This window comes from Nematolebias whitei, chromosome 19, assembly GCF_014905685.2.
Source record: "Nematolebias whitei isolate Nwh7 chromosome 19, NemWhi1, whole genome shotgun sequence".
NCBI classification, from domain to species: Eukaryota; Metazoa; Chordata; class Actinopteri; order Cyprinodontiformes; family Rivulidae; genus Nematolebias; species Nematolebias whitei.
Window position 1 is genome coordinate 9,129,140 of NC_056516.1, and position 15,605 is coordinate 9,144,744.

At 39.2% G+C, this 15,605-nt stretch overlaps 1 protein-coding gene across 1 annotated transcript in view; it reads right to left on the reverse strand.

The window, feature by feature from the left end:
- Positions 1–15,605, reverse strand: part of cdk6 (cyclin-dependent kinase 6) — a 69,494-nt gene that overhangs the window by 2,595 nt on the left and 51,294 nt on the right. Inside the window, exon 5 of the mRNA XM_037693414.1 lies at positions 8,889–8,998. Within this exon, the coding sequence (XP_037549342.1) occupies positions 8,889–8,998 (110 nt within the window). The remainder of the gene's footprint in view (positions 1–8,888; positions 8,999–15,605) is intronic.

A 15,605-nucleotide genomic window follows, 5' to 3' on the forward strand; every position in this document is an offset into this window, starting at 1 on the left:
GAAGACACTGGATGACAAAAGGATCAACTCCGGTGTTCTTCACTGACCCCTCCCTTTCTTTTTAAAATCTGTTTTAACCGTCAAAAATCACGTTTTTAGATCGTTAAAAGCAGCTAAGCTGAGAAGCTAAGCTACAAGCTAAGCTAACAGGCTGACCTCGGGGAAAAAAAAACCTCCGTCTTGTCGAAGCTCCAAAATTCATAGTTGAAACCTGTGCCTTCGTGTAAAAAGTTGTTTTTCTCAGCAAAAAGAAGCTGAGAACTTGTTTACTGAATTTTATTAAAAGCTTTGTGTGAAAAATGCTAAAGAGCTCAAACCACACCGAGCATCTGCCATTTTGAGAACCAACGAGAGACAGCCCATGTCATGTCAAGGGGCCTCCCTCCCATTTTTCTTAAAGAAACATGCTGCTCGTTCCCTCACTATCCATCTTTCAGTTCAGTCTTATACTGCCATCCAGTGGTTGAAAGAAGGTACTGGATGCAAAACAAATTAACCAACATTTCTTCTTAAATTTGACAACAATTACTAATTATTGTCAAATTTCAAACAATATTATCGTTTATTGCAATAATTTCTGAGATGATTAATTGCCCAGCAACATTTGTTATCGTGACAGGTCTACAAACAAACAAACAAAAATCACCTACAGCAAGTCATCATGCCATAACATAAACCCGAACTGGTTTGTTAAGATTGTTAATAACTTAATAAGATTGACTAATAACTGATGCAGCGGCAGCAGAGTCACACTTTCTCTGGTGCCAGCATAACTCTGTCCTGCATTCCACCGAGACAACCTCTGGAATGTGTGCATGTGTGTGCTCATGTTTGCACGTGAGAGGGTGGAAATTGAACTGAAATGCAATGCACATGTGAGAGAAGTTGGTCTTTTTGCACTTAAGAGTGGCCTGGACATCCAAATCCCTCAGCAAGCTTTGACCCTCAGTGGCACATCAGCCTGGGTACAAACAAACATTTGCATGCACACGTGCTCTGCTGGGGGTTTATTAATTTAGTCTCTAACTGTGAGAAAGTCAACAAGGATGCTGGGCCTCTCCCAGTCCATTAACACACCACGATCAGCCTTTTCGATTTGAGGAATGTCAACAAGCAGACATGCTGCCCCCCCAATTACTTACACACACACACACACACACACACACACACACGCACGCACGCACGCACGCACGCGCACGCGCACGCACACACACACACTCAAATTATGACTCACAAACCATTCTAACCATGCAGATGCAGACTTGTATAATGTTTGCTCAAATTCCTGCATGCTTCTTTTTCACGAGGGCACATGGTTATTAAAGAGTTTTTAACAGAAGTATGTTTGATGATTGATGAGAAGAAAACGGTCACAGAGGGAAACCTTTGAAGCTTCCTGAGCCAAAAGAGGGGAAATAGGGTTGTGGATTGAATTTAGACGTATCTGCCTTGTAGAAGGAGATGACCAGCCACATGGTGAACACTGTCACAGAGCAGGGACTCTATGAAATCTTTCATTTTCTCCCAAGAAGAGCATTAAATTAGAAGTTAGCTATTATTTCAAATAAAAAATTACCTGGACTCATTTAACATCTTACCTCCACATCAATCTGGTTTCAGGAAACAACACAGCACAACCACTGCTTCACTGAAGGTTCTTAATGATGTTGTTGAAGCACTGGATGCTAAGGATTATTGTGCTGCACTTTTCTTAGACCTGTCTAAAGCTTTTGACACTGTGGATCATAACATCTTGTGTCATAAACTCTCAGAAATTGGTTTCTCAGAACACACCATTGGTTGGTTCTCTAAATATCACTCAGACCGGAGGCAATGTGTTCAACATAATGGTACTTCCTCCAGTTATTTAACAGTTAATGGTGTACCACAAGGCTCAGTCTTAGGACCCACCCTCTTTACAATCTACATACATAATGTAGGTAAAAACATCCCTAATGCATCCATACATTTCTATGCTGATGACACAGTTGTTTATTGTCGAGCTAAAACTGTTGCTAAGGCTTTCCAGCTTTTGAAATCTGCATTTAACATCATCCAGACAGATTTGTTCCACCACAAACTTGTCCTAAATGCCAACAAAACCAAAGGGATGCTTTTTCAAATAGGAAGTTGGTCCCAGCAGATCTTCCTCAGATTTTATCCTCAAATCGTGTCCCCATTGAGTTTGTTGATTCCTATAAATATTTGGGTATCTTGGTCGACTCGCATCTCTCTTTTAAGCTTCATGTGGAAAACTTGGTAAAGAAACTGAAAGTTAAACTGGGTTTCTTTTTCAGAAACAGATCCTGTCTAACCCTGAATGTTAGGAAACACCTTGTATCTGTGACCTTCCTTCCCTCCATTGATTACGGTGACATTATTTACATGAATGCTCCTACAAGAACCCTGCAGATGTTGGATGCTGTCTATCATGGTGCACTAAGATTCATAACTGGCTGTGATTATCATACCCACCACTGCACCCAGTATTCACTGGTTAACTGGACATCATTAACTTCACACAGACTCTCTCACTGGTACATTTTCATCTTTAAATCACTTCTTGGTCTGCTGCCTTCATACATCTCCTCCTACATGTCTCTGCATGAGTGCAGCTACAGCGTGCGCTCTCAGGACATTATTACCTGCAGTGTTCCTTGAGTGAGGACTGAACTAGGCAAAAGGGCCTTCTCCTACTCCGCTCCTGTTTCCTGGAATATCTTGTAAAAAGATTTGAAGCTCTCGACCTTGACCTCTCTAAGTGGCTTTAAGAATCTGCTGGAATCCTGGCATGGACCAATGCAGACATGTTCCTGTTTTTAGTTTCCTACATTTGCCTTAGAATCTAGCTGTTTTTATGTTGCTTTTCTTTTTTTGCCAACCTATTAGTAAAAAATAAAATAAAATCTGTATGACTTTTTGTGACTGTTTGTTGTTGTTGCTGTTGTCCATTGTTGTCATCATTCTTTGTTAAATCAGGTCTCTCTTGTAAATGAGTCCTCAACGCTCAATGGGATTTACCTGTCTAAATAAAGGTTGAATGAATTTATGGGTAATAACACATAAGCATGGATGCCCAGATCTAGAGATGTTATGTTTTCTCTTGTTTTTGCACTTTCATCTAAATCATCATTTTGCTTTCTTTCACTGCTTCTCCCTGGTGCCCTTTAATCTGTAACAGGTGACCATTTACAAAGCCATCTTATGCCACAGTGTGTGTATGCTGTGTTTATTGCAGTAAAAAGGCCCCGCCTCACCTTCCACCTTCAGGAAAGGTCTGTCAGGTGTCACAATGTGAGGACACACGGATATGCTCATGTACTGAAGCTTTTAACAACATATTGTATCAGGATGAGAGAGAAGGCACTCAGACATGGATGAACTCTTTATAATTTTATAGCCAAATGTCCACCTGCGATACGTTTCTAAAATTTCTAAAATGCAAAACAGAGCCACAGTTTTCTCCAGATTGGAACATGTATGAACAAACAAATGACCGACTCATCATTTTTAACCTGGAACCAAAACAGTCTAAGAACTGCAAGAATGTGACAAAGTTTTTCGAGGTTTTTTAAAGTATTTTCTGTTGTACACGTCGCATCAGTCTAAATATGTCTAACAAAGTGGAAAAATCCATAAATACGTTGCTTTGTCATATACGTTGCATCTTTTATATGTCACCGCTGACGCGTCGTGTTTGTTACGCATCATCGCTGACCACCCGGCAATGTGGGCCGGTGCCAAAAATCGATTGGATGCCCAACGGTGGCCGCTGGAGTGTGCACAAGAGGACTTTAACAAGAATTTAACAAGATTAACACTTAAAAATAATTTGCTTGCTGGAAATTATAGTAAACGTGGGTCTCAGTTGAACTTTTACTTAACAAATCCACTTTAATGGTCAAATAAGCTGCATTTCGCTGCGCCGCCCCGGCGAAATGAAGCTAACTTGACCATTGCTCCAGGCATGATCCTGGAGCTGGACGAAAATGGCAGTCTATGGCAAGCGGATTGTGATCTATTACGTGACACAACGGCATGCCATACTAATCAAGTGCCATCTAGTGGCTGAAAATGGTGGTGTTCAATATTTTCCATGTCAGAATGAATGAAAATAGTCTTATTTCAGCCAAACATTGAGTTATAATGATGGGGAAAAAACTAAATAAGTTGCATCGGCGTAGACGTTGCAGGGTACGCAAATTAGGCAAAAAGGTATGACTAATACACCGGAAATAAAATATGGTGTGTTTCCAGTCTCGTCTTCCCATTCAAAACTGTGGTTCAATTCTCAAATAATTTAAATTGTTTTTTTTAAGTTCAATGAACTCTTTAGTTTGAAAAATGTGTTGAAAAAATAAAAAATGGTATTCGCAGGCTCATATGAAGGCACCAAATGGACGTTCATCCAGTTCTGTTGGAGATTTTTTCTTGTTAAAGAGGAGTTTTTCCTCTCCACTGTTGCCAGTCGCTCTGTGCTTGCTCATAATGGGATACTGACTTGATGTTATGATGTGCTACAATCAAACAGTTTCCTTGGTAATGTTGACCTAATAAATGAAAGATAATAGATTGTAAAAAACTGCTTTAAGTGTATATACAGACCCTTTCCAAAAAATTAGAACATCATGAAAAAGTGTTTAACTTCCATAATTCCATTCAAAAAGTTAATCTTTAATAGAGGATAGATTCAGGGCCCACACTTTAAAAAGTTTCAAGTATTTATTACTTTATTAAAATAAAAAAAAAAAATAAAAAATCAGATTTATTCAGTATTAAAATTCAGGATTTAAAAAAATTTGAATGCTGTGGAGAAATCAGCCCAAATGTTGCAGGGCATGAATGTTTTAAACTGAGTGTGACACTAATCATCTACTAAACTCAAAGCACCTGCACAGGTTTCCTCAGGTGTCATTAAATTGCTTCAGTTTGGTTCAATTGTCTCAGTTCAGTTCAATATGGGGAAGACTGCAGACATAACTGTCCAGTAGACCATCAATGATACCCTCCATAGGATGAGTAAGACACAAAAGTTCATAGCTAAGGAGGCTGGCTGTTTACAGAGTGCTGTGTCCAAGCATATCAGTGGACGAGCAAAATGTGGCAGGAGAAGATGCACCAGCAAAAGAGATGACTGTGGGCTTCATCGGATTATCAAACAGAAGATTCCAGAATCTGGCAGAAATCCATAAAGAATGGAATGAGGCGGGAGTCACAGCTTCACAAACCACCACATTCAGACACATCCAGGAGATGGGCTACAACTGCTGGGTTCCTCGGTCCTCTTTTCTGATGAAAGTAAAGTGTGGCTTTCATTCTGAACTCAGGGTCCAAGTGTTTGGAGGAAGAAGGGTGAGGAACAGAACCCATACTGCTTGAGGTCCAGTGTGAAATATCCACAGTCAGTCATGATTTGGGGTGTAATGTCCGGTGCAGGTGTTGGTAAACTCTGCTTTCTTAAATCCAAGGTCACCACAACAGTCTACCAGAATGTTTTAGAGAACTTGATGATTCCTTCTGCTGAGGATCTGTATGGAGATGCAGATTTCATCTTCCAGCAGGACCTGGCCCCTGCCCATTCCGCCAGAAGCACCTGGTTTGATGTCCATGCCACAGTGCTTGACTGGCCAGCCAACTTGTTGGACCTAAACCCCATTGAGAATCTATGAGGTGTTCTCAAGAGGAAAATGAGGGGCATCAGACCCAACAACAAAGAAGAGCTGACAGCAAGCATCAAGGAAATCTGGGCTTCCATAACTCCCAGTCAATGCCACAGGCTGATTGACTCAATGCCACGTCGCATCGAGGCAGTGATTAAGACAAAGGGATTCACAACCAAGTATTGAAGATTGACATATCGTTTTGAAAGTACCATATTTTGATCGATTTGTTGTTAGCCTGATTTACTTCTTGTTTTTCTGCAAAAACTGAGAAGTAGTGTGGGCTGATGTCATCACAGTAATTTTTTGAAATCCTGTTTTCGTGGGTTTCATGAGCTGGAAGCCCAAATTATGTAAAAATAAACAAATAAATACTTGAAATTTTTTAAATTGTGGGCCCTGAATCTATCATCAATTAAAGATCAACTTTTTGAATGGAATTATGGAAGTTAAAACAACTTTTCCATGATGTTCTAATTTTTTTGGAAAGGGTCTGTGTGTGTGTGTGTGTGTGTGTGTATATATGTGTATATATATATATATATATATATATATATATATATATATATATAAATCTCTATCTACCGGTATATATGGATAGCACCCTGAGATGACTTGTGAACTGGAGCTATGAAAATAAATTGGGAATTTCAGATTCCGAAATATTATATTTTACTTTTAAAAATTACGATTATACATATATACGAGGATACAAAATAAACACCCCAACCTTGTGTGGCCCGTTGAGGCTTTGTTCTTGAAGAAATGTGGAACAGGAGTTGTGAGGAGGCTGGACATGTTGGGGTAGGAGGGCGGTTGGGGAAGGAAGCAGGGCTGCTCCTTCTGGCACTAAGCCTTACCTCAAAAAGACGGTTCTTATCTGCCATGACACACGCGATCACAGACTGACATGAACTCAGTTTACTGTTGATTGCAAAACACACTTCAGCACACAAAAAAAATAAAACCATCTTCTGTAAAGATGTGTGTAAATGTTGTCACCTCACACACAACAGGCAATCTTTTCAATTTGTCTTTAGAAAAATCCATTATTAGCGTGGCTCTGCAGTGCGTGACGTTCGTTACACCACAAACTGCCTAATACCTACACCAAGAAGTAGAAATACGGCTGCATGCTACAACCACAAATGACAGCTTGGGTTACTGTAATAGTTTGATAAGCCAACTGAAATGGGATTACAGATTATTCATAACACATCTGTCAGGTGTCATTTGAGGAGAAGATGACTGTTCAAGAAACTCCCCAACGACTGAGACTGAGTGAGTTCATATTTGAAATTTCTTCTCAGGCATATAGAAACCTCCTCAAAGTGAACAAATCATGCAGAGATTTTGAACATGTTTCACTATGTGTAGTTTTTGGACAAGAGTCAGCTTATTGATCAGAGAGATTGAACCTCGGCTGAGACGATGTGGACATTACAAGACTATCCAGTTTTCACATTTAGTCTCTTTGAAAGTGGAATAAAAATATGTAATTGGCTTATAGTAATACTCATTTTAAATGAGGTTGTATAAAATGAATATGTTTGTATGTGGGTCACTCATCATAATCCGTTACTTTAACTGTAAACGTGGTCCATCCACTTCTTATGTTATAAATATACTTTATAAAAAGTCAATTTGATTTATTAAGTTGTTCAGAAGTTTTTGTTAGTTTGTGGCCCTAAACTATACCATACTTACATAAGTCGCATCAGTCCAAATATGTCTAATAAAGTGGAAAAATTAAACATAAATAAGTCGCTTTGCAGTATACATCGCATCTATTATGCATCACCGCTGACAACTCGGAAATGTGAGCCTGTTATGTGCCAACAATCGATTGGAGGCCAAATGGTGGCTGCGGGAGCGTGCACACGAGGACTTTAACAAGAATTTAACAAGATTAACACATAAAAACAATTATTTGTTTGCTCGAAATTATAGTAAAGGTGTGTCTGAGTTGAACTTTTACTTAATAAATGCACTTTGACGGTCAATTCAGTTGCATTTCTCCTGGGCAGCGCCTCAAAATGCAGCTGAGTTGATGTTTTCTCCAGGAGTTCCAGAGCGAGACAAAGGTGGCTTGGTATGGCAAGCCATGTGTCTCATTAACAACCACTTATACCTATTCATGAGACACTTGGCTTGCATATTAGTCGAGGGCCCTCTAGTGGCTGAAAATGGTAGTGTTCAATATTTTCCATTTCAGAATGAATGAAATCGTCACATCTCAGCTAAAAATTGGATTATAAATGTGTGTAAAAACATAAATACGTCGCTTTGCTGTATAAGTCGTAGTTTTTTGCATAAATTAACATGCCTGCGACTTATATAGCGAAAATTACAGTAACTGTTTATTATTTATACATGTTTCGCTCTACTAAATTTGAGAAAGAAACTGAAAAAAAAAAGTATTTGGAAAATTATGTTATGGCACTGTTCTCATAATATACTGATAAAAAAATAAAGCATCCCTTGTCACAGGAAGTAGAGTTCATTTGACATGAGGGTGTGGTGTCCTGTGTAACTGTGCTGCCAGTGGATGTGATCTATTGGCTTTGTAAGCTCAGATTTAGCAGATTATTTAAAAATCAGCAATAATCAACCAAATATTCAGCCTACTGATCAATAACTGGTGTACTCCTAATAAAATCCTGACAAATGGCGTCAGTGAGATTGTGGAAAGCATTTATAAATATTATGCAATTAAACTAGCTCAGTTTTTTGTAATCATACTGTCACCTCACACAACTATTGCAGGTAAATCTCATTTTCATGAACAGGATCTTCCTCCTCACTACTGGACCCAAACAAATGCAGACTTTTCAGAAATGCAATTTAAACCTTGTATTTAGAGACAAAGTTGAGAAAACTGGTCAGAGATGAGGCTGGCAATAGTTTCCCACTCTCAGACATGGGACCTGTTTTCAGAACCGTCCTTGGGGCTACCATTTTCCCCACTTCCCTAATTTCATTCATTGAGTCTTTAGATTACACACTTCCCTCTCCTGCTGTTCAGTTTTGTTTCACAAGAAGTTGGTTATGATTATGAAAACATTGTGGTTAGGTACTAAAATACACTTTTTTGTGTTACAATAAAATCCAGCATTATCAGATGAGAGGACCAAGTTTCAATAAACCGTGTTGAGTTTGCTTAATGCAGCAACTTCAAAAGTTAAGTTTGAGACTTTGTGCCAGCTTTTGGACCTTTGCAGACCTCACCTTCTCCTGAACATCTCAGCGAAGATGCAGCCGACACTCCACAGGTCCACTGGTGTAGCATAACTGGACTGGAGCAGAACTTCTGGGGCTCGGTACCACAGTGTCACCACCTACACAGCAATCAGCAGAAATCCACTCAGATTTTATTGTAAAAGTACAAAGCCTTGATCAGTTGCAAGCAGTTTTAAGTAAAAGTCACCATGTGGGCTCTCGTACCCACACATGCTTTTAAAAGCTGTTCTGACGCCATCTTGGTTTAAAGTAAAATATGAAATAGTATCCGGCAGGACTTCTCTCCGTCTTTCAATCTGGTGTACACACATCAGACCGTCTGCAGTATATGATATATGCACATTAATAATACTGTGCATAGTTTTATTTGCCATCATTCAGTATGTGTTCTTGCGATCTAGGCAGATGACATATGTGAGGTTATTTTGGCCGAACCACCCTGCCAGTTCTTCATGCCAAAAATGTACTTCCTGTATTTCAACTCACAACCCATTGTGAGGGCAGCCATTCTGTGCCACTTCACACTTAGCACGGTTTCCAAATTTGTCCCTGAGACCCTGGGACCTCTAAGATATTGTATGTGCATGTGTGTGTGTAGCCAGCAGAAAAGCAGCTCCCTTAACAGCTACAGTAGGGAAAGCCTCCAGACAAAACTCAGTGACCCCTGGTAAGAGAGTGGACTGGTTCCAGGTGCTTTCCTTAACGCAATGTTTTTTTCCAGCAGCTTTCAGCTGAGTTTCACCCTTCAAACACTGGAGAGCGCTTATCAGGATGTTAAGAGTCTTAAAGGCAAACGCCTGGGAACAAAACGAGGGCAGTGTCAAATAGATACCTTTGGATTGGCTTGTTCTGTGTCGGGGTGATGAAACACTACACTGATGTTGAAATAAATGTACACGTGCTTACATGCACATAAACATTTAGAACATGAGTAGTGGGCTTAAAAAATGTATTTAACTGTATGAATACCAAACAACTGTTCTATTACTTTTCCCCAGGTGTGGAAGTACAACTAAGTCCTTTCAAACTTGTCAGACACATTTTTATAAAAGCAGAATTATCAGAAAACTAAATTGTGCACTGTGCACCTGGTTTATTAAGATACGGTAGTTCATGGATTTACTGTACTTGCAGCCGTAAGTACAAGTCGCACCACCGTATAAGTCGCATTTATGGGGGACGAGATGGAGCAGAGGCAGGGCAGCCAACTCGGGACCCGAAAATCCCAGGTTTGATCCCCAGTCATTGCCCATGTTGTGGTGTCTCTGAGCAGGACACCTTATCCCCAATTGCTCCCTTGGCACTTTCAATAGCTGCTCACTGCTCCACCTGAGTGTAGCCTAGGAGCAATGAGTTAAATGCAGAGCCAATTTCGCCATCGTATGGGAACAAACAATGATGACAACACATAACACATTATATTATCAGTCCAAATATGTCTAATAAAGTGGGAGGAAAAAACAAGTCGCTTCGCCATACAGGTCACATCCATTATGCATCACCGCTGATGCGTCACATATGCGTCATTGCTGACTACCCAGAAACATGGGCCGGTGTTGTGCCAAAAATTGACTGGCCACGGGAGTGTGCACGAGAGGACTTTAACAAGATTAACATTTAAAAACTCGAAATTATAGTAAAGGTGTGTCTCAGTTGAACTTTTCCTTAATAAATGCACTTCAATGGTCAAATCAGCTGCAGTTCTCCTGGGCGGTGAAATGAAGCTGATTTGACGTTTGCTCCAGGAGTTCCTGAGCGAGACGAAGGTGTCTTGGTACGGCAAGCCAAGTGTCTCATTAATAGCCACTTTGACTATTAATGAGACACTTGGCTTGCCATATTATTCGAGTGCCATCTAGTGGCTGAAAATGGTAGTGTTCAATATTTTCCATGTCAGAATGAAATCATCAGATCTCAGCCCAAAATTGGGTTATAAATATGGGGGGAAAAAAGTATATTAGTCGCTTCGGTGTATAAGTCACAGGATGTGCAAATTTATGCAAAAAGGTGCGACTTATACGGTGAAAAATATGGTACTAGAAAATTGGAAATCATGGAATTTTTGTGATCAACTACAAGGACAGGATCTGATTTAGTCGAACCTCTGGCAGTAATACTCCAAAATCCAGTCATATTTAAATTGCATTTGTCTAATAAGTTAAGGGATTAATGGAAATGTAAGTCACCAAAATCAATGACTGCTTTGAAAGTAGAAAAACTGAATATAGATACAATGCAGACAATTTGAAGTACAATAAATTGTTCACATTAAAAAGAAATGATGATTAACTGATCTTTAGGAACGCAACCATCTCATTAAAGCATACTGTCACTGCCAGTACCCCATAATGGATTAAAAACAATGTCAAATGTAGAGCAATCTTTATAATGAGACGTTAAAGAGCATCATGGGCTCATTGTTTTTGTCACACCTGATTAAAACGGGTTTGGGCAAGAAATGGTGCATTCCACTGGAGTATCCAACTCCTCATGGTTGGTGCTAGAATCAAGGTGTTCACTTTGTGTTTTTGTTTTTAGCTTTTAAACTTAAATCTCTGGTTTTTGCACAAGTCTAATGATTCAATAATTCTAAGTTGGGTCATCTGGATTGCATCAATTTTTAGTGGACGTGTGATAATGACTATATGATGCAGATTCTGGGCTGCACAGAGGAACAGTAAGTTAGCACTAATGAAGGTCCTAGGTACGGCTGCAAGATAGAAAAACTTGAGATGTGAAATATTGTTTAATGTGACATCAGTAGAAAATAAAAATTCTCACATCTCCCTTTTTCTTGTACATGAATTAATTTTCTATGGGCACTTCAGTTTCCTCCCACAGTCCAAAACATGCATGTTTGATTACCGTGTTTTCTGCGGTAAACGTTGATTGGCTGCCAAACGGCGGCCGCAGGAGCGTGCATGGGAGGACTTTAACAAGAATTTAACTAGATTAATACTTAAAACAATTATTTGTTTGCTCGAATTATAGTAAAGGTGTGTCTCAGTTGAACTTTTACTTAATAAATGCACTTCAATGCTGAAATCAGCTGCATTTCGCCAGGGCGGCGCAGCGAAATGCAGCTGATTTGATGTTTGCTCCAGGCAGATGACGGTGGCAGGCTTTGGCAAGCTGACTGTGTCATTAATAGCCACTTTTACCCATTACATGATACAATGGCATGTCATACTGCTCAATTGCCATCTAGCGTCTGAAAATGGTAGTGTTCAATATTTTCAGTCAGAATGAATGAAAACGGTCATATCTCAGCTAAAAATTGATTTATAAATATGGGGGGAAAATCTATAAATAAGTCGTTTCAGCGTATAAGTTGCAGGGCAAGCAAATTGTGCAAAAATACTGCTACTTATAGGGCAAAAAAAAAGGTAATTGGTGACTAAATTGGCCTTAAGAGTGTGAGTTTAAGAGTCCAAGATTGTTTGTTTTTAATCAAGAATTTAAAAAAAAGATCACACATGTAAACAAACTCCACCACTCGTGTCTCTCAAATATGGATTTCATGCAAATCGGGTTTATTGAAAATTGTACATGAACTCTAGTATCTGAAATAAAAGAGTCTAAATTAAACACCAAGTACACAACAAAGACGTATGAAAAATTGGATCATCTTTTTTTTTCTTATAAAGTTTCTTATAAACTTGATGTTGCTATTAATAGAGCAGGGGGCTGCATTTTGCAGATGTGTTTTACTTTCATCTCTGCTTCCTGCTTCAGTGGAAACAGGGCGGAAGTTGAGGCTAGTTGGCTGAGTTGATGCAACAGCTACGCCATGTGACCAGAAATAGAACACAAGCTCAGAATGAGACTTATTGAGGGAGTCATTGATGAGTTTTACAGCAATAAAACCTCAAAGAAAAGAAGTCATGCTGCTGCCCCAAAGCTACACAGTCATATTTAAGTTTCAGAGTTTTATTAACGTGGGAAAATTTAGGCTTGCTTTTTTTTTTTTTTGGACATTGTTCAAAGAATTTGATTAGTTACTTGTATCAGCTAAGAAATCATAATTATCCTCAGTCCAAGCTAGGCACTGTATTAGCCTTTACCAATATCTTGTGTGTATTTGAGCAAGTTATTTTATGAATTAACCAGTGTGCATGTTCTTGTAGTCTTGCTGCTGCAGGCTCAGATGCACATGCCTTCAATTCACTGCATAGATTTCACACTCTGCAACGTCAAAAAGACCAGAGTTGATATGAGCACTCACAGAGCCTTCTAGGAAGAACCACAGACCTGAAGCTCGAAGCATATCCGCCTCGCAGTTATTCGAAAACGAGGCCACACAAGTGCAGATTAAAGCAATAATTTTTATTTTTAACACGTGCACACTTGTAGATGCAACAACAGATACACGCATTAGGTTTAATTTGATATCAAATGTGTTTGCTTCATGCACTACAGGTTTCATTTACTTATCTATTGCATCTAAATTATCTTCCACACTTTGTCAAAAATCTGCCCAAAATCCATTTTTTAAGATAGTTCTAGAACATAAAAGTGCAAGAGGGAAAAAAAAGCTAATCTATTTTTAGCTGTGGTTTTTAAACTTGTTTCCCCCCAAAAAAGAACGATCAGATGCATTTCATAAACACTCTTTTAAAAAAATAGTCGTGTCAAATGTCAATAGCTGTGACATTAAATGCACATCGAGATGGCACCCATGTGCAGTTTTCAGAGTATCAGCGGCTCCCATCAGGACGCAGATGTCCAAGCTGCAGGACACAAAGGAGGAAGACAACTTCCTCCCCAGGACAAGCCAGCTTCTAAACTCTAGCCTTGACTTACTTTGGCCTACACAATTACATTTACAGTATTTTAATAATGCATTTTACAACATTTAGGCCTTTATATTTTATAGCTTACTGATCCATGCATTTCCAATTTTCTACTTATATATATGCATTTTACACCATTTGTCTATGCACTCACAATTTTTATCTATTTACTGTATATACATATTTTTATTACTTATTTATCTGTGCCCTTTTCTATCTTTATCTTTTAATCTCTGCATGATGGCCATGCTGCCTGAATTATGTATTTTGTTGTGAGCGTTGTGTTTTGATCTGTATGTTGTTGATGCCTGTGTGTTCATGTATGCGTTTGCTTTGCTGCAAGTGTTTATTTCTGTTATGTTGCACTGTGGCTCTGTTTGCATCCCTGGAGTTGTTGCAGCTACTTTTAATGCTCCATTTTTTAATTGTCCCTTGGGGATAAATAAAAAGAATTGAAATGAATTTGAATTTTTAATTCAGAGGCAATATGGAGGTAAATTATCCACTGTCTTGCATCACTTTTTCCAACAATCCTCTTTGGCTGCTTGTCAAAGCAAGGCCAACACTGAAGTGGATTTGTCTGGTCTCAAAATCCAATCTCAAAATTTCATAGCAGTTCATTAGACTGCTTTATAAGCTTTTAGACATTTTCACATTACAGTAGAAAATTAATGTTTTTCCTGCTGGGAGTTCTATGATGTACTAAAATCTCTAAAGCTAGATGATTGCAAATACAGTAGTCGTGGTTTTTCAAAATAAGATTGGACATGATGTGCAATTGGCTGATTGATGGATGGGCTGCACAATTGGCATGGAACTTTTATTTAGAATAAATTATTTTAAATTATTTAGCACCTCTTGTGCCTCTGTGCAGCCCATCCTGTAGGATAAACTTCCTGCTGCAGCTGATCAGCTGATCTGCGTGCAGAGCAGAGAAGTGGGCGTGGCCAAGAGCGCTTGCAGGCGGCTGAGAGCAGCGGAGGCATAGGGAGGGAAATCATGACATTCTGTGATCTTTTAGAGTAATTAGTTTAGAAACATTGTTAAGAATATTGCAAGAGTGTGGGAAGGGTTCAAAGTACATCTCTCTCTCTCTCATATATATATATATATATATATATATATATATATATACTAAAATAAACTACTACTTACTACATGTAGTACTATTCCTACTTTGTAGTTTTTCACTTATTGTGGGTCTTCAGGGTACGGATCCCCCACAATAAACGAGGGACTACTGTAACCATAAAACTGAGTATAATAGTGCAACGTGAAACATAAGCCCCTTATCCACGGGTCTTTTTGGTACTCCTATGTAACTAGTTGTGGCCGATTGCGTGTTTTATCAACAATGTCTTTAACGGTGGAACCCACCCCATTTTTGGGACCTAATTCTCTGAGGTCCCAGGTCTGGTTCTTGTAGGGTCTAGTTGTGACATCAGCGCACTGTAGGTCACTGATTGGTCAGGGGGCGTATTCATTGGTGGAGGGCGGAGATTCAGTCTTCCACCGGAAATCACAATCCACCATTTTCTTTTTCACCCGCATAACAGACAAGAAATCGGAGGAGCTTATTTTGGAATATTTTATAAGGTAAAACAAATAATCATGGCACAACCGTGGTCGAATGCTGAAGTTCAGGCATTTCTGTGTTTGCTGGCCGACGAAGAAGTGCAGAGCGAGCTAGATGGAACCAAACGAAATGAAAAGATTTTTCAAGAGGTGTCTGCGCAGATGGCGGTGCAGGGCTTCCATCGCACACCAAAGCAAAGAGGAAAGCTTAAAAAACTAATAGTTGATGGTGAGTGTATTTTATTTACTTTAAGCATATTTCCTTTTCCTCATGCAACCGTTTCTTTGCGTTTTCTGAAAGTACTCTGAACAAACGAGGCTGACTCGGTTACGTCGT